Raw genomic sequence first — 22,644 nt, 5'->3', positions numbered from 1 at the left:
CATTTGAATTCACTCTTAATTGAATACTTATATCGTATTTGAATTTTAAAAATGAAGATGACGTTAAATAAATATAAAATACATAATAGTTAAAAATAAATTCTCGTTTGTACTTGTTATTTGCGATATTAGAGTTTGATCTCATATGAATACACACTTTATTAATTTTTATGGTATTCTTTTTTATATATTTTCTTAGGGTTGAAGTAAAGTAGAAATATTCTCAATTTACTATAGTGATATGCTCACATAAGAGTTGACTTAATACGTTGAAAATTATGGTTTAGGTTGACTTTTTTAAACTTTGTAATAGAGAATAATTTTTACTATTAGAATAGTGGAAGGCATGATGACTTGATAAGTAGGTGAACGAAGATTTTTCTGAAATAAAGTTAGACGTATCATGAAATAATATATATAGTTATTTAATTTTTTTCATTTCAGAGTTGTTAATTGATATTTTTAAGACGTTTGAAATCTCGCTATTTATAATATTAGATATATTATTTTTGTTTAAGCAATTATGATTTTATCATATTAAATTATGTCATATAATATGAAATATAAAAAAAATCTAAATGCAAGAGCTTCAATAAAATGTATTAAGATCCAAAAAATATCTTAGTAATTACCAATCATTTATTTTAGACAATTTAAAAAAAAAAAATGTACAAAGTTGTTTCTGTTAATGAAATACCTGCAATTCCACATGTAATAGCACATTCCTTCTCACCATTTTCTCAGAATAAATAAATGAGTATGAAATTTCTTTCATGAGAAACCCAATAAGGAATCTGTTCACCTACCATTATTCCCCAGAGAAAAAAAGAATTTTTTAAGTTCATTGTCTTAATATATGCAATAACAATCGCAGGTTATAAAAATTTACAAGACTGTTGAAATTTGTGATCTTAAACATGTGATTAGTCATTAAATCTTCTAATTAAGAGAATACACAAATGCATCCAAGTGTCTGGTATAATGGTTAGTGAAGTGGATTGATCAGAATCATAATTTCTCAAGTTTAAATTCGAACATAGACAAAAACACTAAACAATATCTTCTACTTGTTCATGTGGTGGGAGATAGTATCAACGTATCCCCTGAAACTAATTGAGGTGTGCCAGGTAGATTAAAATGTGACTACATATGTATATTGAACTATATATACATTTATGAGGTCATGGTGGTAGGAGTGCATATCATGCCAATGCAAAATGTTTAACTTATCATAAGGTGCACATGTTATTGAGAAAAAGACCAAGTAAATTCATAAGGTTCCAAGAACATTATCCAAGTCAAACATCTAACACCCAACAATGGAGCTATCTCACCATGTACAAAAATAGATAACCTATCAAAGACACTAAAAAAAACAATTTTTCCATCTGGCAACCAAAGGCAACAAATAAGTACTTGCTCATAAGTTACAAAAAATAATTGGACCACATATTCTATCTCTCAATAAACCACATATGGTGGATAACATCAAGTGGATACAAAATAACACTGTGCGGACTTTCTTAGGCCTATGGTTAATAATATAAATATGTGTTTAATATATACACACACATATAATAAATGTATAAATAGATATATAATTGAGCCATAGTTAAGGTAGTGGATGTGGATGTGCCAGTTGTTGAGATGTACCTCCTCTTGATGATGGTGTTAGGTGCATGAACAAAATATCACAATGAAAATTGGTATCAAAGCTGATGATTCGATGAGACGAGTATAGAGATGACGGAGTGAAATGGGGCGAGTTACTCCTTTACCCGTTTGCAAGTTGGTTTACTATCCGTACTTGTAGTTTGGAGGCAAACGTATAAGAAGAAGCCCGTGGGCCAAATCAAAGATAACAAAAGAAATAAGCTACATTCAATTTATATCATCAACCAAACTCAATGTAAATCTAATCTCATACTTAATCTTGGATATCCCGCCTTATCTCACACACCTCCTAGATGGGATAAATTAGTCCAAGGACTATAATCCCGTGACAATATAATCCACGTACCAAACGAATGGTTAAAGGCATTTAGGGAAAATTATTGTAGGAAAAATTACATAAGTGAAGGTCTTTTATTTAATAATTAACACTTTTAAGTATACTTTTAATTTATTACCATTTTTGTCAACTTTTAGCAATACTTACTTCAAACAATTTTGTTCCTTTAAACTTAGCAAAAAGTGTTGTCATTCGCAACTTTTAGCGATACTGCTATTCAGCCAAATTGTTATATATGGTTAAAAGAATAATATTAACAAATATCGTAAATATTTTTTAAAAAGTGTACACGTAAGTGATTTTCCCAAAATTGTACAACTTAGGCCCAAAATGGATAATATCACATCATGTTAAAAGGATCTTTGAGTTGTGTCATCCTAACATGTGGGATTCTTTTTATGCTACTTTTGGATAAAAAATTGCTAACCTTTTAAAGATACCATTAAGAGGGGAAAAAGAATCAGAGTAGTAGGGCAAAGTGATGAAAATTGATGGTAGTCGTGGCCTGCTTCATTACCTTCCTTTACTTAACACAGAGAATAGCTGGATATGATTGAGCAACTTTTCTGAGACATTGGTTGTGTGTGTGGCTGTCTTTCCTTATCCTTAATAACAATTCTTTTTCCTCTACTACAGTACTCTTTTATTTCTGTTGTATATATTGCATGGCTTATCCCTTTAGTTCTTCCCTTCTATTAGTAGTCACTAAAAATCAGTATAATAATGTCTAATCAACAAAATGGTAGCTTGCCTGATTTTATACTACCTGATTCTTTGTACACTGAAACCATCAGAGAAGTTCATTCAGCTGTCGAACATGATTGGGATTCTTTGAGACAATCAGCATGTCAAACTGCAGCAGGAAGGGCGCTATGGAAACATGTGATCCATGATCCACTAGCAGAGTTACTTGCAGGGGAGACGTACCTGAAAAAATTGTATGAGAAGATTAAGAAAGATATCCTCAACAATGCTAAAGAGATTTCTGGTGTTATCATTGCAGTTAGGACACTATGGTTTGATAAGGGAATTGAAGCAGCTCTTACTTCTTTTGATGGTGGAGGAGCACAAGTTGTCATTCTTGGAGCAGGTAGGTGATGTTCCCACGTGATCTCTTGTGCTGTTTATACCCTGTGACACTTAAAATGAAATGTATACTTCTATCAACTCAATGACAATTGACTAGTTTATCTTTGGTAAATAGTAGTCAGGGGCGGAGACAACCTTTAGTAAGGGTGTCATTCAACACTGCTTCGTAACATCAAATTAATGAACTTACTAATTGAATTGTGACAATATACTGATATCACTTATGCAAAATCTTGCATATGCTCACTATTAGTAGTCAGTAACTGAACTGATCAAATGTCCACTCACCCAGTTCTGCGACCCCAACTTGCTTGGGACTGAGGCTTAGTTGTTGTTGTATTCTGCAAAAGTTTTCATCCTCCTAGATCCATATACTAAACTAAACATTACCAGGACGCAAAAATTTTCCAGCTTTGAATCCCTGAAATACTAGCCATCAACTGCAACATGCTAATCTTGTCCAGTGACATATAGTCTTTCAGTTAATAGACAGTCATTCCATTTAGGAGCAACTATGACTGTTTGGATAAAAGATGATAAGCGGAATGTTATTTAATTCACTGAGTTATGGACTCAATATGGAGATTGAACACTGAATGGACATAGATTGTCTACCACAAGAGACTCCTCATATTTCACCTAGCATTTCCATGGCTCACCCCTCGGAAGCTGGTTGATTCCATTTAGGAAAAAATGTTACAGAGCAAACCAATGATGTCTGTTCTTTTTCTGCAGGTATGGATACAAGGGCATATCGCTTGAGTTGCTTAAAAGACAGCAACATGTTTGAGGTTGATTTTCCAGAGGTCTTGCAGATGAAAACCACTATTGTAGAGGCAGCAACAGAAACAACAGATGAACAAAAGCACCAACTGATGATGGCAAAATCATTGAACAGAGTGGCAGCTGACTTAAGAGAAAAGGACTGGCTTGAAAAGCTTCAAGAATCAGGCTTAAAGCTAAATAAGAATACAGTGTGGGTATTAGAGGGAATTCTCTACTATCTCTCTCACTCAAATGCAATGGAAGTACTGAAGATTATAGCAAATAACTGTACCTCTGCTCATACAGTACTCTTAGCAGACTTCATGAACAAGCAATCAACAACAATGTCCAGCTCAAATTTCCATTTCTATAGCGACTATCCTGATGAGTTATTGCCATCACTAGGATTTTCTGATGTTAAACTTTCTCAAATTGGTGACCCAGATGCACATTTTGGGTTATTGCATGACCCACTAAATTTGTTCAACAAGTTGCGCAACTTGCCCAGGTCACTTCAAACTCACCCAGATGATGGAACACCATGTTGTAGGTTGTATTTGCTTCAGGCTTCTGGAGCACCACCAAACAAGACTATTTTGTGAATATTATAGAATGGTTCACCAATAAAGTCTAACTTGCTGTTAGAGCTTAGAAGCACCTACTCGTTGATTGTTACTGTCATCGTACCACATTAGTTATACTGGCAACAATATCGTTTAAGCTATGACTAGTATACTTTTTTATCTTTTCAAGATCTAGGTAACTCTTAAACAAGTTCATCATATTTCATCCCCGCCATACCCCCTCCAACTTTTAACTTTTGCAAGAGTTAAAAAGAGATAATATAGTACTATTTTACCTTCTTTTAGAGCTTATTATATTTCTCCCAATCACAAAGAAAGTTTTATCTATTTCCGGAAAAGGGAATATACTTAAAGGAATTAATGCTGATTGCCTGCTTCGGATACTTTTAAGGCTCACACAACAAAAAGAGTCAGAGCGACCAGGAGCAGGCATGAATGCTAAAGAGATTCATACTATTTGTGGTTACTAACCCTTTTTCATATTTACAAAGGCTAGTTCACTTGAGCCCGTAAGTACTTACTTGCCTTTGATAAATGAATGGAGGTGCAGAGATATTTAATATTAGAAACATAATCGTAGTAGATAATCAAAACCTGCTACCTGAAATCACTTGTTATAGAAGGGCTTCATCGAAGGACTCAGATAAGAATTATCCCAGGCCTTGTTCCTTCACATGCTTCTAAGGCTTGATTTATATACAAAACACAAAATGAAAACATCCTTTGTGTGCTATGCTATGTTGCTCGAATCCCCCAAAAATGCTACTGCAACCATGTCAGATCCTCCAAAAATGGTGTCAGGTGTGACGGCACTTTCGGAAGATCTGAGCAATACAGGCGGTATGACCAAATGGTGACTAAGAAACAGAGAAGTTTCGTGAGAGTGAACTATTGGCTGCATGAAAAGAATGTTCTTTGCATAGTATGCAACTTAGGAGCTAGTGCTACTGTCATACTTGAATCCAAGATTACTCCAGTAATTTCAATGAAAGGGAAGATAGGTCTGCTAACTATAACGAATAGCGACTGAAGTAAAGAGAAGTTAACAAAAGAAAATCAAAACAATGAAAGAATAGTATTTAACATTAAGTGTATGATACAACCTATTGAAGTTTTCCTTTTTGCCTGTCCCAAAAGTAAAGGATAAAAGCATCTGCCGAATTGGCAAATGCCAAATTCATCCTGTTCCTTCTTTGACTTGAATAAGGATAATCAAACTTCAAGGCATTCCTTGATGCCTTGCTCAAAGTTGTCCAGACAGGTCACTGTATCCATGAGAGCATTTGCAACCTTTTGTCTGTTTTAAAAAAAATAGCATGTTCATGCCATAAGACGGTACGATCAAAAGACGGGGGACGAATCAAACATGAAATATCTAACTTGTTATCATGTTTATCAGTCTTATAAAATGTAAAATTTTGCTTAAAACAAATCAACACAAGTTTTGAGAAGAGTACAAATAGAAATTGTTGCATATCACTAAATATACCTATTAGAAGCAACTTGCACATCGAATTCATTTGCCATGTCACTGAGAGAAGCAAAAGACCTGCACCCACAAGAAATACAGAAAGTATTGTGTCAAATAATTAATGTCAAATCTCTCCAACACGCGCATGCATAGATGTGTCATTGTGATAACTCAAGACTGACTTTTAACGTCTCCAGAGCACGTGAAATATGGAAAACAGGCAATGAATGTACACTCTTTCCATATCCATTTAGAAACTAAATCAGTAACTAATAAGGATAGTTCTATGGTAACACGTAATTTGAAATTTCCCAACCCAGATTTTTTGGCCACCAACAGCTACTGAAAATAAGATTAGCTGATTCAATATGTGGACAAAAACCAAGCTACTATAACAAAAACATATTCTAGAACATCGGCTAATGAACAGCTAAGACAACTTCCACCTTATATGTACAGAGATCATCCTACTTCTTGAAGTGTTTATAGCTCAACATACAAGATAAATCGGTCACAACAAGTTTTACAGGCTACCTTATGAGATCAATAAGTTTGGCTTCAGCTGCTAACTTTACCGGGTCCTTGTCAGGAAGCAAAGAAGAAGCATTTTTCACAACCAACTGGAAAGTGCAAACCTGAGAATTAGGAATTTTTCATATGAGCCACAAACAACACACACATAGGCCAAAAAGATAAAAGAACCAAAAAATAGAGTGAATCATAACTACTCTTTTTTGCTTAATTATTTACTTTGTTTCCACAGCTTCTCGTCTCCCTCTCTAACACGCCACTCTAAAAAATTGCATTACCATAGAACACAATCTAGAATAGAGACTGATTATATTTTTTATTTTTTTTTCATGTAATAGAAACTAGTAACATGTCCACACCACTTATGCACTCAATCAATCAACTACAACAATTGAGATCGGGCATATGAATCATCTGTATACGGTATACATGCAACTCAATTCAATTCCATAATTAGATCATTTTTCATTGTTGATTATTTTCACATCAACCTACCACATCCTTTTTATTAAAACTCAAGACTGGCTATGCTTAGCAAAACGCTCAATATGCGAAGTCAAACCAGTAGTTCACTTGGCTTAGAAATAAGTGCATTAGCAATTTAACTCAAATAAGTACTCACTGGTTAAAATGTGATTAAAAATTCCATCAAAATCAACAAGAAGCTGGTAAATTCTGATTCAATCAGAAGTCAAAACTCAAACCTCAACTCCTGATTTTGATTGAAACTGAACGAAGGAATTTCTCTCTTGAGGCACACAATCCCTTGCAGCAGATCTCAATAAGCTCTGAACTTCTTCAAGTTCCTTTTCACCAAATTCCGGTTCAGTTCTAGCTGTCAAGTACAAAGCAACTAATTAAGTTCACCAATTGCAGTATTATAAAGAAAAAAAAGATGCTATTTCAAATACACAGTATGTTAGTACTAAGTAAGAGATTAGCATATCGGAGGATGTTTCTAGAAGCCTCGATTGGAGCCAAAAGGTACTTCGCAGTCTTCTTCTTCTGATCTCTTAGCCATTCTTTTGGTCCTGCTGAGAACATTTTTGCAAACCAAAATAAGTCAGTTAGAATTATGCTTAATTTCAATTTTAAAAAAACTCGAGATAAGTAAGTACATATGCCGAAGGAGAGAGCGGAGGCAGGATGAGTGAGAGGAGCAATGAGTGAGAGCCAAACTACGGCATTTCTACGGCTGAAAAACTTTGCTTCGAGCGGCGGCAGCGGTTGCTGCACCGACGGCGACGGTTTCAGGGGCGTCGGAGGGACGGTGGTCGTGGTGGAGGAAGGGATAAGGGTGATACTCGGCGGAGTCATGGTGGTTGAAACGCAACGGTATTGGTACTGTACTTGTCCTTTTCCTAAAATATCATTTCATAACAAGTTTATAAAATGGGAAAATTAGTTAAATAAATAAGTTATGTCCCAAAAAAAAAAAAAAATGGAGATGCGGGGGATCGAACCCCGTGCCTCTCGCATGCAAAGCGAGCGCTCTACCATTTGAGCTACATCCCCAATTTATTAATGGTTATGGTTTGTATTACAACAATCAAGAAATAGAATATTATTACCATAATTTCAAACTACCATTTGAATAATATTTAGTTGAAATTGTGTCTTCCACTTAGAAAAAAATTTGAAGATACATCTAATTAAATAAATGATAGTATTATTTCTCTAATAGCTTAAGATGATCACACACTATTCAAAAAGATGATTCAAATTCAATTAGCTACTTACAAATTATCATAAACTTCGACCCCAAATTCTTGGTCACACAAATACGAATGTTCAAAACCAATGCTTCATGCTTGGATACTATTTAAGGGTTATAAAAATCTCAAGATTAGGCATACACTAGCAATGCACGTGCAGTAAATCTACTATAATATAAGAGCATACAAATGTCTTAGGTTCAAATTTCGTTGTCACCTTGATATTAAAATGAATTTTTCACGTACTTGATCCATACAAAAACAATCTTCATCAAACAAATCATTCAAAAAAAAAATTGAAGTGTATTATTGTCTTCACTCCTCATTAGTATATAAATATATATAAACATAGTTGATACAACCAAGAGGAAAATTTAAGACAAACTAACAATGTTTTTCCCAATAATTTGTCCTAGAGAAGTGATCGCGCTTGCAAGTTAGTACACCAACTTATAAACTCACTCGATACTATAGTTACGCTCTTGTATTGTGGCGAACATGGGAGGGATGCCTTGTTGATGTCGAAAAACATTTAGCGGGTCAATTATGGTCTTAGCCTTGACCAACCTATCATAGTTATTCAAGAAATATTTTTGACCCCAGACACGAGCTCTCTCCATTGCATGGCCAGCATTAGTATTTATCAATAAGTTGTCGATCACTCCAAGGTCCAAATCTATGTAGTTGACATAAGCTGCCCTAGGCGCGCTTGAAACAAAGGGTGCCATTGTATTGTAAAACTCCCTTATCCACTCTATGTACGCATTGCTCTTGGTGATACTATTATCCTTTTTTCCCCACTCTACTAGATATTGAATTCCAAAAAGGTTACCCTTTCTATGAGGGAAAGCAATAGCATCCTCACTAATTCTCTCCATGGCTCCGCCATAAGGGTCCAATATAATGTGTCCCTTTGGCTCTTTCTCAAGTACATCAAGAGTTGTCATTATGCCATCCATTGAAATTGGAGTCTTAACATAGTCCGACTTGGCTTTGAAGTATGATTTTTTCTCAAAGTAGCGTTGTTTTAAAAGGGAGACGTTGGAAGTGTTATCTAATTCAGAAAAGAAAAGTATGGACTTGATCCAATTCATTTCTTTGAAGTCATGTTTTCGAATGCCCAATTCAGGAAAGGCATTGTTCAAGACGGAAATGGCTTTAGTTCTTGGACCTAGGTAAAATCCGTTGAATTGGGCATTCATTTCATGAATTCCTCTACTAGCAACGCCTCTAATGGAGACAGATAGGTAAAATTCATCGTCTAATTTTGGTGCAACTAGTTGCCATTTGTGAACTAGTTGAGACACGTAACGTTTGGATCCAGGCCTAGAGAGTATGAAACTAGTGACAATCTTAGGTACTTTGAGCAATTGGATTTTCCAAGCATATATGACTCCCCATATTCCACCACCACCACCTCTAATCGCCCAAAACACATCTTCTCCCATGGATTCGCGGTCCAATATCCTTCCTTCTGCATCAACTAGAAGCGCATCCACCACATTATCAGCAGCAAGTCCATACTTTCTTGACAAAAAACCAAAACCACCCCCGGAAATATGTCCACCAACGCCCACAGTTGGACAAGAACCAGCTGTAAATCCATGAACATTGCTTGCTCGGGAGATTGCATAATAAGTCTGACCTAGCGTAGCTCCACCCTGCACCCAAGCTGTTCCTGACTCCAAATCCAACGAAACATCATCTAATTTCATCAAATCAATGATCACAAACGACGAACCACCCTCCAAGGTAACCGATGAAGTCCCTTCATAACTATGTCCTCCACACCTTACTCTAATCTCATACGAACTTCGTATGCAACACATAACACTGCTCACTAGCTGCTCCTTACTCTCCGGTACAATAATAACCATTGGTTTAGGCATAAATGACTCCGCGAAACGGAGATTCTGAATAGAAAAATCAAGCAAGTTAGAGTAATAACTACCATCATCCCCTGTTTTGTTAACAGAGAAGTTACTAACATTGTAATTCATCAAACATGTAACAATGTTTGTGCTATTCGTAGCGATGGAAGATAGAATAAGAGAAATAAATAAGAATAATATGATCAAAATTAGTTTCATGGCGAATTTCGTTTAGTTTACTTCTCGATTGATATACAGAGAAGTTGTTTTATACAAGGAAGACAGCAGATCGAAGACAAAAAGATGAAACATAATGAGAGGTGCCGGCCTAATATAAGTTGTTTTAACTAACACTTATTATATTTGTGTACATGAAAATGGATAATATGTTTGCCTAATATAACATGACAATACAATAAACACATCAATTCTGCAGAGTAAATTACGAAAAGTGCCGGCCAACAGCAACATATATATACGACAGATAAAATTGTCATGTTGCAAGATCGATGGTGCATGTAAGTTCTGTTAGTTAAGTAAAGAGGTGTTTTTAAGGTTGTCAAAACTTCAGAGAAAAAACTAATAATTCACGTCGAGTTTAAGGATATTTTCACTACTTGTTTGTTTCCGTTTGACCTTATTTATATATAAAGTACATAGCAATATACAATCTAAAGGATTAATTAGTATTGTCATGTACGTTAACATAACATTTATTTGTAATAGTTTTTCTATGATTTCTAATTCTGATCATCCGCCCCTATCTGATATTATAGTATTGGTGTTGGTATATATAAAAATTCCGTTATGGTCCAATTCTGATCGATAATAAATACGAGAAGTTGCAATATATGATTTATCTGATCATGATATATGTTAATGCGTGATCATTATTCGTAGGATCAACTCTTCATCTCCCGCTCTACTTTTAATGTAAACCTTTGGTTTTACAGTTGCCAGGTTCATTCATGTATGCACATTATATATAGTTTTTTTCCTAATTGTCACTCTCTAACACATATTATTTTCTGGTGAAGAAAACAATAGCTGATAATTAACCAAATGGTACGTAACCTGACTTCTATTTTATTTTCATTGCAATCTATGTTATAGTTGTGCTGTAGTTTTTTCATTTCATAACATAATACATAAATATGACATAACATCGGTCTCAGTCGACATGTATGTCCTCCAACTTTGGGTGTGCATAAGTAGGCATCTATATCCTCCAATTTTATATGACATAATACGGACACCATGTAGGATGTTGTGTAGGGCGTGAATTGCCACATAGGACGCCAAGTAGGATACGTGTCTACTTGTTCAATTTTTGTACAAATTTAAGTGTCTACATGTCAGACTAGGACAATTTTTCCCCTGCCGTTGGGAAAAAATGTTGTTTTAGCCCTTCTATTCCAAACAAAGCTCAAATATAAGGATAATATTAAATTATAGTAAAATGTTAAAATGGATGAATTTGAAAACATGATGTCCCCTATTTTATGTAACCCTTAATGGCAAAAGGCATATCCGATATGATTTGTTAATGGCAAATTGAGCAATTTCTGATAATAAAAGGGCAATCTAATGCACAAAGTATCTCACATTCATACAGAGTGAAAGTAGACAGTCTAGCATGACCATTAACCAAGCATCAATGACTGATTCCACGACTCGAATCTGTGACACACAAGTCACACATAAATAACTTTATCGTAACTCCAAACTTCCCCTTATTTTGTCCTTTTCAATTTATTTTATGTAAGAGCTAAGTTTGATTAACTATGTTTAATTATGAAGGAATATCATCAACCAAGTTATGATCAAACAACGCTAATGTTGATTGAACCATGGGGAGGCACAAGTGGATCAGAATGGAATTACAAGCTCACAAATCCCATTAAAGAGATACTAATAGCTCATGGTGATAATGTTATAGACTCCATTATTTTCAGAACAATTGGTCAACAAGGTATAATTGATTCACCAAAATTTGGTGGCAATGGGGGATATAGAAAAACTAAGGTATGTCAAAAAAATTTTTGACTTGTAAACATATAGTCACAATTTATTTGAAGTAGTTTAGAGAATACGATAGTCAAAACTCAAAACACGTACTATGAATTTTGTCATAGTTTCTTCGATTTTTGAAAACTATACTGAAAAGTACTACAAGTCAAAATTGTCTCATTTGTCAGGTTACTATTGAAAATTCCCCTGGAGAATATTTGACAGGTATCAGAGGCAAACTGGGGTATTATGTTGGCAATTTGGTTGTAAAATCTCTCTATTTTTCGACTAATTTGAAGTGTTATGGACCAGTTGGTGGGAACGAGGTGGGAGGTACCTCGTTTTCACTCGTGTTGAAAGTAAATGGCGCGATTCTGGGATTCCATGGACGTTCTGGAGCGTTCCTTTATGCTATTGGCGTTTATTTGCAGAATGTCACACCACCTGAACAAATAAAACAATTAAAACAACCTAAAGTTGAAGAAAGTCCTCACGAGTTCCCCAATGTACGTACATGTGTTATAGTGGATAAAGTTCAGTTACTTTAACGTGCTTTTACTAATAACATCATTTTACGTACAGAAATTGGACCTGATGAAGTGTATTCAACCGCGAAGCCCCGGACCTTGGGGAGGATATAGTGGAAAAGGTTGGGATGATGGTGTATTTTGTACTATCAAACAAGTACATATTTATATGAACACAATAATTTCAGCTATATGTGGAATTCAAATTGAGTATGAAAAGAAAGACAAAATGTCAGTTTGGTCACAACTTCATGGTGGTTTTGGTATTGGAGCTGGAAATCATGACAATGTTATTAAAAAGGTATGAGTTTTTTCAAATTTGAAATCGCGATGTAATTTATTTGTTCATTTAATTTTTATTTTTATTTTGTGTGTGAAATCGATATGCAGATATATGTTGATGGTGAAAGCGAGTTCTTGATTGGAATTGAAGGATATTATAGTCTAGTGAAGGAAAATGGAGGCCTTGATACATTAAGACAAATTGCATTTTATACAAATAAGGGAAAATATGGACCTTATGGAGTTGAAATTGGAACTTATTTTAGTTCTTCAGCAGCTAGAGGAAAAATTGTTGGTTTTCATGGAAAAAGTGGTGTTTTCTTAAATGCTATTGGTGTTCATATGGAATATTTCTAAAAAGGTTAAGAAGTGTTTATCCTTTTTGAATTTTTTATCTGGTATTCGATATTTATATTTATGAGATTTGGATTTATCGTGGACAATGATTACCTTTGGTATCGTGAATGCTATTGTTATGTTTTACTGATCCTACTGAGCATACTCCTTCGGTTCCATATTAGTTGTTTATTAAATTGTCTTTATTGTATATATTTTAGTTTAAGTAATGTCAAATATTGTTACAAGTTTTGAACATCGATGAACCTTATATTTAGCTATTTTAGTTGTCTTGATTGGAATATATATATGGCACGTACGTAATGACTGAATTATAGATGAATCAAATCGGAGGACACTTTCGTGCAAGTACAGGTTCAAAAAAAAATTACTAGAATATCATTGCTCAAAAGTGTAGCTAGCATGAGTAAATATTATGATAAGGAGAATAAAATGGAACTGATATCCTACTATCACTTGATGAGCCAGAACATACTTTTTGTTAGAGAATTAGAGTCTCAATCTAACTTATTGTCAATATATATAACGTCAGGATCACCTGACGTTCATATAGTATATTATAGTCTTTATTCCTCCTATTTTTCACATTATTGAAGATCTTACACATGAAGAGAAATTAGAAATATTCCATATGGACACCAATAGCATTCAAGAAAACACCACTTTTTCCATGAAAACCAACAATTTTCCCTCTAGCTGCTGAGGAGCTAAAATAAGTTCCAATTTCAATTCCATAAGGTCCATATTTTCCTTTATTTGTATAAAATGTAATTTGTCTTATTGTGTCTTGGCCCCCATTTTGATCCACTGGACTATAATATCCTTCGATTCCAATAAAAAATTCATCGGTACCATCAACGTTTATCTGCATATCAAATTCATCAAAAAAAATTAAAAATATTTCTCCCTTCACAATAATAATAATAATCAATTATATTTCGATTTCAAATTGATTATATGAGTCCTTTATATCCACCCATCTACATTCAAATTACAGAAAATGATCAAAGTTACTCATATATTATTCAAAATTGAACAACTCGATATGCGTTTTATTAGATTTTAGTCTAATGTATATTACCCTCATTATTAGAGAAAATATCTTGTTTTCTACATGTTTATTATGAGGGTAGTTTTAAATCACAGTCAAAAGTTGGAGGGCAAATTTGGACCTTTTTCTCAGAGAATTTGGGAAGAACATGCATTAGTACCTCAAATTCAATTCAAATACTCTTTAGATGCACACTCCGTTTTCTAAGAAAGATTTATCATCCGAAAAGAGGCGGACAATAGTCTTTTGCACATGAAAATATGACTAAATTTTTCCTTGTTGTTTTTCAGAGCGAAGTGAAAACAATGGGATTCTTGAACATGGTAAAAAATCCAATGAATACGAAAGAATTGAATAAAAATTTGTACGAGGTGAAAATCTCAAGTACAATTATGTACACTTGGAGTCCACCACAACAACATAGGACCTCTATTAGTGGGAAGGATAAATACGAGATGATTTACTAACAACAAAAGATAAATTCATACCTTTGTAGTTATTTTTGCCCCAGGTTCAAGACCATGAAGTTGTGACCAAACTGATGTTTTATCTAATTTCTTTTCATACTCAATTTGAATTGCTGATATAGCTGAGCTATGTAAAGCCTCATGAACTTGCACTTGTTTTATAGTAAAAAATACTCCATCATCCCAACCTTTTCCACTACATCCACCCCAAGGTCCAGCACTTTTTGGCACAATAGTCTTCATCACATCCATTTTCTGTGTATGCAAAATGTGAAGTTAAAATTATTTGTTCATTACGATCGGTGTAAAAACTCCGTACTTGATATTTACATCAATTTATTTAATTTACTATGGTTAAACAATTAAATAACGTGTAGGAGTATATATGTTAAGTACTGAAAGAGGTTTATGTGCAAATACATATCATGCATATATTGATTTAGTGTAAATATTGACTTAACGGGGAAGTTTTCCTGTCCTAACTATTTGAAAAAGTCAAATTTGGGTTAACACAAACGATAAAATAAAAAAGAACTAAAATTTAGTTGGGTGTTGGTGAGACATGATGAATAAGTGCATGCAAAAGGACGTCTTCTTTCTAGAGGTTGCATCTTGAAATATACAACTTACCCCCCCCCCCCCCCCACACACACACACACACTCACAAGTTTTTCAGAAAGATCTGAGCCTAAAAGTATAGAGTTTATTATTTTCTTAAGGATTTGATTTTTCGTTCAACTACGTCATTTTATTAGGGAGTATAGGCAAAACTAACCTCATGTGTTGCCATGTGTCTAGGGTTAGTATTGTATTCACGGTCCCTATCAAATTTAAGTCTTTATGCACAAATGAAATCATTTTGGTTCTTAAAGAGAGACAGTTCTAGAAGGTTCAATTGGTCGAATTTGTAACTCTTGGTAAGATCGGTTCAAGATTTAGCGCACTAGCGACAAATTCTATTTATCTGACAGATAAAACGACATTAATAATAGGTCTAATTCCACATAAAAAAAAACTCATAATAAGAGAGAGAATAGGTAATATATGTACGTCATGAATTTCAATTTCTTCCACCATTGGTTCACTTGGCTCAAGTTTTTCCTCATCTTTTTTTGGTGAAGTTAGTTTCTTTAAATAAATACCAATAGCATCGAGGTACGAGCCAGCTCGCCCATGTAATCCAACAATAGCTCCACCTTCTTTCATCACAAATGAAAATGGAGTCCCACCAGCCTCTTTACCAAATGGTCCATAAATATTCTTTCCATTTGTTATAAAACGTAGAGATTTTACAACCAATTTACCACCGTAATTTCCATATGTGCCCTTGATCCCTCTCAAAAATTCCAAGGGAGCCGCCTCAATAACAACCTGTCATTAATAGAAAAATTATCACGCATCGGTTAAAACAGTAGCAGAGTTAGAAATTTTAATGAAGATCTCAAAAATGCATGAAAATTACATTTAGAATTTGAAATTTGGGCCTAAGGAAAAATAATTTGAATAATTTTTGTCGATGCATTAAAAGGTTCTCTCTTATATCAAGGGAATTCAGTAACTTTTATACATACAAAATAATTTATTTTACTCCTTCCATATAATAGCAATTAATTTTAAATGAAAAAATTCGATTGAATCTTCTTTGTTGAAGATGAAAAACATCTTTGACTCGAAGGATGTTTATATATATATATATATATATTGGTCAAATAATTAATATATAGTTATACACATATAGAGTATGTTCTTGTACAAAAAAAAATCACTATCATATCAAATTGACTTATCTTTTCATAATTTATAAAAATCAAGTCTGATGATAAGATAACCTGAAGGCTAGAAAATAAATTGATTTAGTTACAATGATGATAAGAATTATTGAGAATGAATATATCAATCATGAAAATAAAGAAGAATCAACTTAAATAGTCGTTCACTCAATGGGTTAAACTTAAAAATAGTGAGTGGATGTATTATATGTGTATAATTATTTAAACTATGTGTATATCAGCTAGAAAAGTAAACAGTAAATCTATCTGGCTATTCGTGTGAAGATACCGAAAATAAATATGTACCTTGTCTCTTCGACCTCCATTGCCACCAAATCTTGGTGATTCTATTTTATCTCCTTGTTCATTCATAGTAATAAACATGATGGAGTCTATAATTTCTCCATGATTTATCAATATCTCTATAATTGGACTTTTAAACTTGTAATTCCATTCTGATCCACCACTTCCTCCCCATGCCTCTACCATTATTTGATCAACTTCATCATAACTCACTTGATTTCCCTTCACATATACAAAAAGTATAATAAAATATTATAGATATATATAGTTATTATAATATGTAAAAGAAAAAAAAAAAAGAGAATTAATTAAGCAATGTACGTACCATTTTTCGGTGATTTTGTGCGCGCTTTGATTTTATATTATTTAAGTTGTATCATGCGATATATATATAAGTTGTTAGAAGAATAACAAACGTATAAGTCATTAGTTATAAGAAAGGTATATGTGTTTTGTACATATGAAGTCATGAAGAAAAGAAAGTGATTAAGCAAAGTATAGAATATATATATTAATTAAATTTTTTTTATAAGTTATAATCAATTAACAACAATAACAATAACATATTTTGTGTAAAACGGTAAAATGTAAACATAAATTATAACTAATTAATATACATTAATTTGATGTAGCTTATATAAGGATAGAGATTCAAGTTGGTAAAGTCTCTTTCCCCCCTCCATAACCCAAAAATTGTTTCAAAATAATAATATCGTAGTCAACTATCTCTCTAGGTTCTTTTTATTTATATAAAATACAACTTCCAGAGTTCGGAGTACAAGAGTTAAATTTGGTAAGAAACTATGATCAATGTTGACACCCAATTTTGACCCTCCCCAATATAAATTAAATATCGAGCTTCCTAAATTCTAAACGATTTGAAATAATTGGCTTTATAAAATTCAAAATAATTTTCAAGTCATTTTAAGTAGTTTTGTCATTTTTATAAATTTCAAAATAATAAATATGATATTTTATATAGTTATGTGTCTAATTAGTATATTTTATGAATGTTTGAAAATTGCCTCAAAACGATTTTAGTTTTATTTAAATATTTGGCTATTTGGTTTAAATTAATTAATAACTTATATTTCGAGTTAACTAGTTTATAATTAAGTTAATTATTATATAATTATGTGTCTAATTAGTATATTTTATAAATATTTGAAAATCATATTAAAAGATTTTTATTTCTTTTTAGCTAAGTGTTTTACTAACCTAGTTTAATTTAAATCATAATTACGATTTTGAATTGATTAGTTCATGTTTAAATTAATTATATTATTATCAAATTAATTACTTTATTTCGTTAAGATTGAGAAGCTCCTAAATTAATTATATTAATTCATCTTATTTGAAATTTAGCCAAATCCACTACATAACATTCAATTTTGGGCCAATTTTGCAATACACTTGGCTATGTTTATTACAAACATACCCATTTTCTAACCTCAATTTAAACCCATCCAAAGACCAAATTTGGGCCTTTTTACTAGTCTGTCAGCAGCCCACACAACCCACTCCAACTTCCCCTCAATACCCAGCCCATTAACAATACAATACATACATACACCAACCAAATTTCCCAATCCAGCCCATTCCCCTGACCCGACCCGTCCACTTTTCTATTCTCAAAAGGAACCCAACAACGTTTATTTCAACGTTAAAAAGAGAACCCAGCAGCGCGTCAAGCAGAAGCAAAAAACGACCCCAACGATAGCGACGAAGACGAGAAACAGTACAGCAGTCCAAGACGTACGCTGTGAATTTTGGCTTCTTCATCAACGTCTCTCTCCGCATTAATGTCGCAGCAGCACGCGGTTGACCCCTTTCCTCTTTCGGAATGGGCCGAAAATCTCGAGAAAATGGTGTTTGTCCAAATTAGTGAAAGGTTTTGAATTTTGAAATGGTTCTTGAATTCAATTTTCATCCTTTTTCCCCCCTGATTTCGAACCCTAGTTCTTTCCTATATAATTGTTTTGTTGTTCACTGTATTGTGGGGGGGGAAAAAATTGGAAGATTTTTTTGTTGAAAATTTGGAGTCCTGAAAAAGCAAAGATACATAGATTTTTTTTTTAAAACAAAAATACAGACTTAAGAAATCAAGTGTTATAGAGTGTATTCAAGCGTTGATATCTTTTTTCGAGACATTCTTGTTGCTTGTCGGAGCTCTCGGAGTTTTGTGTGTGGTGTTGGAAGAAGCTCGTTGTCTCCTCCGCTCGTTTCTTGTCCCAGTCGCTGCCCGGAATAAGGTGATATTTCCATTTTTTCTATTTCTGCTTCAATGTGTTATTCATAGTTAAGATTCTTTGGATATCATTTGTTTTCGATCTAACACTTTGTATAATTTTCTGCAAAATAATTGAATATGGTTTCTGATAGCCGCTTATAGTCACTAGTTGACTCGTTTGAGGTTCTGAATGTGTAAAGTACTGTGTATCTCAGCTTGTGTTTAAATCTTTGTTTTTGTTATGATCTTAAATTGGTTCTTGGCTTGCTTTGTCTGAAATATGAGCTGCCTATGGCTTAGATTCTAGTCGCAGATCATAATATGTCTCTAATTCATACATATTAAGTTTTATATTGGTTTGAGCTTCAATCTATCTGTTTGTTTGCTCTGTTTCTTTCCTTATTTATATTACTAAATCTATTCCATTTGCAATTCATTCTGAAGCATGATTTCCTGTAATTGTTCTTTACTTGAGTGTATTTTGGTTGATTCTCCTATCTGTGTGATTTCTTGGGCAAAGGATAATAATTGGGTATTTAAATTTTAACTTACATATGTGCTTTTGTTTAAGTGTTAATATGGGTGTCTAGTTTATTTTAGGCCTGGCAGCCTCTTGTTCCTTTTACTTATGAGTTTGCTCACTTTAATTGCTTATTGCTAAAGGAATTTTGCTAGTATGGTGTTATCTGCCATCGTATTCTGCATTAAATGACAAATAACTTGTGAGCAATGTGAGAGTTGGCTTCCCTTTTTGTTAAATTTGTTTGAAAACAGTAGTTCATGCATGAGCAACTCTAGTAATTTTGCACATTATTTGTGGATTCACTACCCCTTTTCTTAAATCTTCATTAATGGATCAAAACAATTTTGTTTGACATACTTTAACTTGGAAGCTGCTGTAGTAATTTGTTTTAGACACATTGTTATTCTATATTTATTTTTAGGTGCTAATTTTATCTTATTTTTTGTACCATGCGAATTCATATGGAGTCCAATTTGGACTCTTTTTCATCATCTCCCTGCATTTCCGAGTATCGAGTCGGTCTTTGGTGTTCGAGGGTGTAAGAGAAGCTAATGCAAGCCTCCCAGACCTCAAAAAGGAGTTGTATACCCGTTATATACAACTGTATACACTGGTATACAACAATATACGCTATATACAGGTCAAAGAGCAGCGTACATGTGGTTAAAAGAAGAATCACAGGTGTTGGAGAGGTGGAACAGGTTGTATACATTCAGTGTGTGGGATGTTATACATGAAAACAGGCCGGTATACAGTCCATATACATGAATATACACTCAGTACGTATGCAGATTTTCAGAGGAGAAATGGGCTAAAGCCCAAAGTCTATTTGCTACAGCAGGTCCAAGCCAAAACGGGGCCAAAAGCCTAATGAAATGATCAGCATTTCATCTTAATCAATATGGGTCAAAGCCCATTATTTTGGCATTCCTCTTTTAGACTTAGGACAGGTTGGGCCAAAGCCCAAATTTGATATTTTCTTTCCCTCCCTTATTATTTATTTTGTTGATTGGCTAACATTTTATTTACTCTTATGGTTTAATTTAATTAAAATCCTCAAGATGGCCATTTCATTTATATATATATGTAAATTAAAGTATTTTGTTTTATACTTAGCTTTAACTTTATTTGTCTTGTCACTTAAGTTATTTCCCCTTTTGAAAATTCCCCTTTAGTCCATTCCCTCTTAAAATAAATAAAGTGATAAAAATAATAATGGTAATAAATAAATAAGTTAAAATAAATTAGTTTTCTTACTAAGTTAAAATTTCAAAATAAATTAGTTTTCTTACTAAGTCAATTTAAAAAAAAACAATATATATATATATATAAAATAAAATAAAAAATATAGTTAATATAAATGAGTTCTTTTATTTAGTTAAAATTTCAAAGTTAGTCAAAAAATCACTTTTAGTCAAATCGCCAGTCAACCGCAAGTTAGCGGGCATTCCGAGGGCCTAACACCTTCTCGGAATGTATATTGAACTTCGAACCCGTTTTCAATTGATTTTATCTGTTTAAATCTTTTGAAAACCGTAAGTATTTTTTCTTGATTTTTTACTAAAAAATTAAGTGGCGACTCTGTTCTTTTGGAAACTCGATTTCTCTTAAACCACAAGTTTAATCGGTTTTTCGAAAACTAAGTCATTTTTCCTTTTACATATATTTTTAAGTAAAACAATCAACATCAAATATTCAAAAGTTTTAAAATAAAATCATATATTTAGAAATTACATAATAATTTGAAATATCTTTTAAATACTTTTATAACACTTCTAAAACATTTTATTTTTTTAATTAGACTCACCTAATTATAATCGTATCACATAAATTTGGATAAAAGAGTAAGTAATTTTTAGTGCACAAATCTTTCTTTTTCCATGAAGCAACATGTCTAATTCTTAAATAGTAGTAATTTAAATTATTAGTCTAATATTAATTCCAGCTAGTGGCGTATTATTTTTTTTAAAAAAAAATTCTACCTTGTTTTTAATTAGATAATGACTTGTGTTGCTAATTATTTGACAACAAAAAGGAATGAATGGGTTTTGCTTTAATGCTTTTGAAAGGTGATTAATTTTTCCACGTGAAATGCAATGTAAATAGTAATATTTTAATCTACAACTTTTTGCCAAAAAACATAGGGTGACAAACTGTGAAAAATAAAACATTTAAGAAGATAATGATGATTAACTTAAAACCTCCGTCCAACTCATATTAGATGGACACTTTCTATTTTATAAGGTGACTAAAAAAATATTAATAGATTAATTAACTTTACTATTTTACCCTTATTCATAATAATTTGCCTCCTGAACTAAGAAATTGTTGGTTCTTCAAAATTTGTTTAAACTTTCAAAGGTCATATTAATTATTGAGGTAAAAAGGAAAAAAAATTAATTAATTCTATCATGATTTAATAAGTGATCAAGTAAAATGAGATAAATATTTTTAGTAAGATGCTATCTAATATAGGATAGAAAGAGTACCAAAACTTGTTTAAATTTTCAGAAGTCATATTAATTGTAGACGGAAAAGTCATATTAATTATAGACGGAAAATGAGAAAAATTTAATATTCTAATTTAATATGTAATAAAGTAATGTGAGACAAATATTTTTAATTATGGAACACAGGGAATACCAAAATAATTATGCTAAGAGTACTTTCTTGATAAGAAACTTTTTCAATAATAAGTTAATAACAGTATTGTAAGTACTAATATTCTTGACGTAGAATATTTTGCCAAAAAATTATACCATCTTTATCCTCAATTCACGTGTCATATTTTCTTTTAAATTTACTTTAACATGATTGATTTTTTTATGTAAATATAATTTATATATTTATGACTTATTTTAAATAGTAATACTCTCTCCGTCTATTTTTAGTTATCAATTATATATTTATATTATTTTAAGATATTCAACAATACTTGTCTATTTTATAAAATCAATGAAATAATTTACTATTTTGTGTTTATCTTACCCTTGCTATTAAATAATATTCATTTTTCAATGTTAAAATAACTTATAGCTAGTGATTTGGTAAATTACCTCTATCATTTACTATTTTTAATTCATATGCT

General features: G+C 32.6%; 5 protein-coding genes, 1 long non-coding RNA gene and 1 other non-coding gene across 8 annotated transcripts; 2 read left to right on the top strand and 5 right to left on the bottom strand.

Annotated features, from left to right (window-relative positions):
• The first annotated feature begins 2,734 nt into the window (after window positions 1-2,734).
• LOC125827564 (uncharacterized) lies at window positions 2,735-4,522 on the top strand. The gene is made up of 2 exons (XM_049506861.1): window positions 2,735-3,101; window positions 3,836-4,522. Exons 1-2 carry the CDS (start codon window positions 2,735-2,737, stop codon window positions 4,465-4,467), a joined length of 999 nt encoding a protein of 332 aa, XP_049362818.1. The 3' UTR covers window positions 4,468-4,522.
• On the bottom strand, window positions 2,778-4,390 carry LOC125827566 (uncharacterized). Its single transcript, XR_007443006.1, has 4 exons — window positions 4,153-4,390; window positions 3,389-4,006; window positions 3,058-3,150; window positions 2,778-2,938 (listed from the first exon to the last, which is right to left on the bottom strand). It is a non-coding gene; the product is annotated as an uncharacterized LOC125827566 (long non-coding RNA).
• Window positions 4,523-5,453: 931 nt separating the features above from the next.
• Window positions 5,454-7,809, bottom strand: LOC125827565 (uncharacterized). 2 transcript variants are annotated; one of them, XM_049506863.1, is made up of 6 exons: window positions 7,570-7,809; window positions 7,378-7,485; window positions 7,156-7,286; window positions 6,455-6,555; window positions 5,939-5,998; window positions 5,454-5,746 (listed from the first exon to the last, which is right to left on the bottom strand). In XM_049506863.1, exons 1-6 carry the CDS (start codon window positions 7,766-7,768, stop codon window positions 5,662-5,664), a joined length of 684 nt encoding a protein of 227 aa, XP_049362820.1. In that variant the 5' UTR covers window positions 7,769-7,809; the 3' UTR covers window positions 5,454-5,661. The 2 variants fall into 2 exon arrangements, with proteins under 2 accessions (XP_049362820.1, XP_049362819.1); XM_049506862.1 differs by having other exon boundaries at window positions 7,156-7,304; window positions 7,570-7,802.
• Window positions 7,810-7,893: 84 nt separating this feature from the next.
• Window positions 7,894-7,966, bottom strand: TRNAA-UGC (transfer RNA alanine (anticodon UGC)). Its single transcript has one exon. It is a non-coding gene; the product is annotated as a tRNA-Ala (tRNA).
• A 658-nt stretch (window positions 7,967-8,624) lies between these two features.
• Window positions 8,625-10,256, bottom strand: LOC125827754 (reticuline oxidase-like). The gene has a single exon (XM_049507079.1). It carries the CDS (start codon window positions 10,254-10,256, stop codon window positions 8,625-8,627), a length of 1,632 nt encoding a protein of 543 aa, XP_049363036.1.
• Window positions 10,257-11,873: 1,617 nt separating this feature from the next.
• LOC125827860 (agglutinin-like) lies at window positions 11,874-13,213 on the top strand. Its single transcript, XM_049507205.1, has 4 exons — window positions 11,874-12,062; window positions 12,236-12,553; window positions 12,630-12,863; window positions 12,965-13,213. The coding sequence occupies exons 1-4, from the start codon at window positions 11,874-11,876 to the stop codon at window positions 13,211-13,213; spliced, it is 990 nt and encodes a 329-aa protein (XP_049363162.1).
• A 609-nt stretch (window positions 13,214-13,822) lies between these two features.
• On the bottom strand, window positions 13,823-18,603 carry LOC125827907 (agglutinin-like). Its single transcript, XM_049507244.1, has 5 exons — window positions 18,412-18,603; window positions 16,807-17,025; window positions 15,782-16,102; window positions 14,753-14,986; window positions 13,823-14,078 (listed from the first exon to the last, which is right to left on the bottom strand). The coding sequence occupies exons 1-5, from the start codon at window positions 18,601-18,603 to the stop codon at window positions 13,830-13,832; spliced, it is 1,215 nt and encodes a 404-aa protein (XP_049363201.1). The 3' UTR covers window positions 13,823-13,829.
• Between the last annotated feature and the right edge of the window lie 4,041 nt (window positions 18,604-22,644).

This window comes from Solanum verrucosum, unplaced genomic scaffold, assembly GCF_900185275.1.
Source record: "Solanum verrucosum unplaced genomic scaffold, falcon-dt-bn FXZP01000064.1, whole genome shotgun sequence".
NCBI lineage: Eukaryota > Viridiplantae > Streptophyta > Magnoliopsida > Solanales > Solanaceae > Solanum > Solanum verrucosum.
This window is presented reverse-complemented; position numbering and strand designations above follow the sequence as displayed.

Excerpts from the sequence above, each read along its gene's own strand:
- LOC125827860 (XM_049507205.1), top strand. The coding sequence starts at position 11,874 with ATGTTGATTGAACCATGGGGAGGCACAAGTGGATCAGAATGGAATTAC. Across the intron at positions 12,063-12,235 it reads GGGGATATAGAAAAACTAAG|GTTACTATTGAAAATTCCCC; the intron begins GTATGTCAAAAA and ends CTCATTTGTCAG. Across the intron at positions 12,554-12,629 it reads GTCCTCACGAGTTCCCCAAT|AAATTGGACCTGATGAAGTG; the intron begins GTACGTACATGT and ends TTTTACGTACAG.
- LOC125827564 (XM_049506861.1), top strand. The coding sequence starts at position 2,735 with ATGTCTAATCAACAAAATGGTAGCTTGCCTGATTTTATACTACCTGAT. Across the intron at positions 3,102-3,835 it reads AGTTGTCATTCTTGGAGCAG|GTATGGATACAAGGGCATAT; the intron begins GTAGGTGATGTT and ends CTTTTTCTGCAG.
- LOC125827907 (XM_049507244.1), bottom strand. The coding sequence starts at position 18,603 with ATGCGGAGAGAGACGTTGATGAAGAAGCCAAAATTCACAGCGTACGTC. Across the intron at positions 14,987-15,781 it reads AAGAAATTGAAATTCATGAC|AAAATGGATGTGATGAAGAC; the intron begins GTACATATATTA and ends TTGCATACACAG. Across the intron at positions 14,079-14,752 it reads GGGCAAAAATAACTACAAAG|ATAAACGTTGATGGTACCGA; the intron begins GTATGAATTTAT and ends TTTGATATGCAG.
- LOC125827565 (XM_049506862.1), bottom strand. The coding sequence starts at position 7,768 with ATGACTCCGCCGAGTATCACCCTTATCCCTTCCTCCACCACGACCACC. Across the intron at positions 5,999-6,454 it reads AAACTTATTGATCTCATAAG|GTCTTTTGCTTCTCTCAGTG; the intron begins GTAGCCTGTAAA and ends TTGTGGGTGCAG. Across the intron at positions 5,747-5,938 it reads GTGCAAGTTGCTTCTAATAG|ACAAAAGGTTGCAAATGCTC; the intron begins GTATATTTAGTG and ends TTTTTAAAACAG.
- LOC125827754 (XM_049507079.1), bottom strand. The coding sequence starts at position 10,256 with ATGAAACTAATTTTGATCATATTATTCTTATTTATTTCTCTTATTCTA.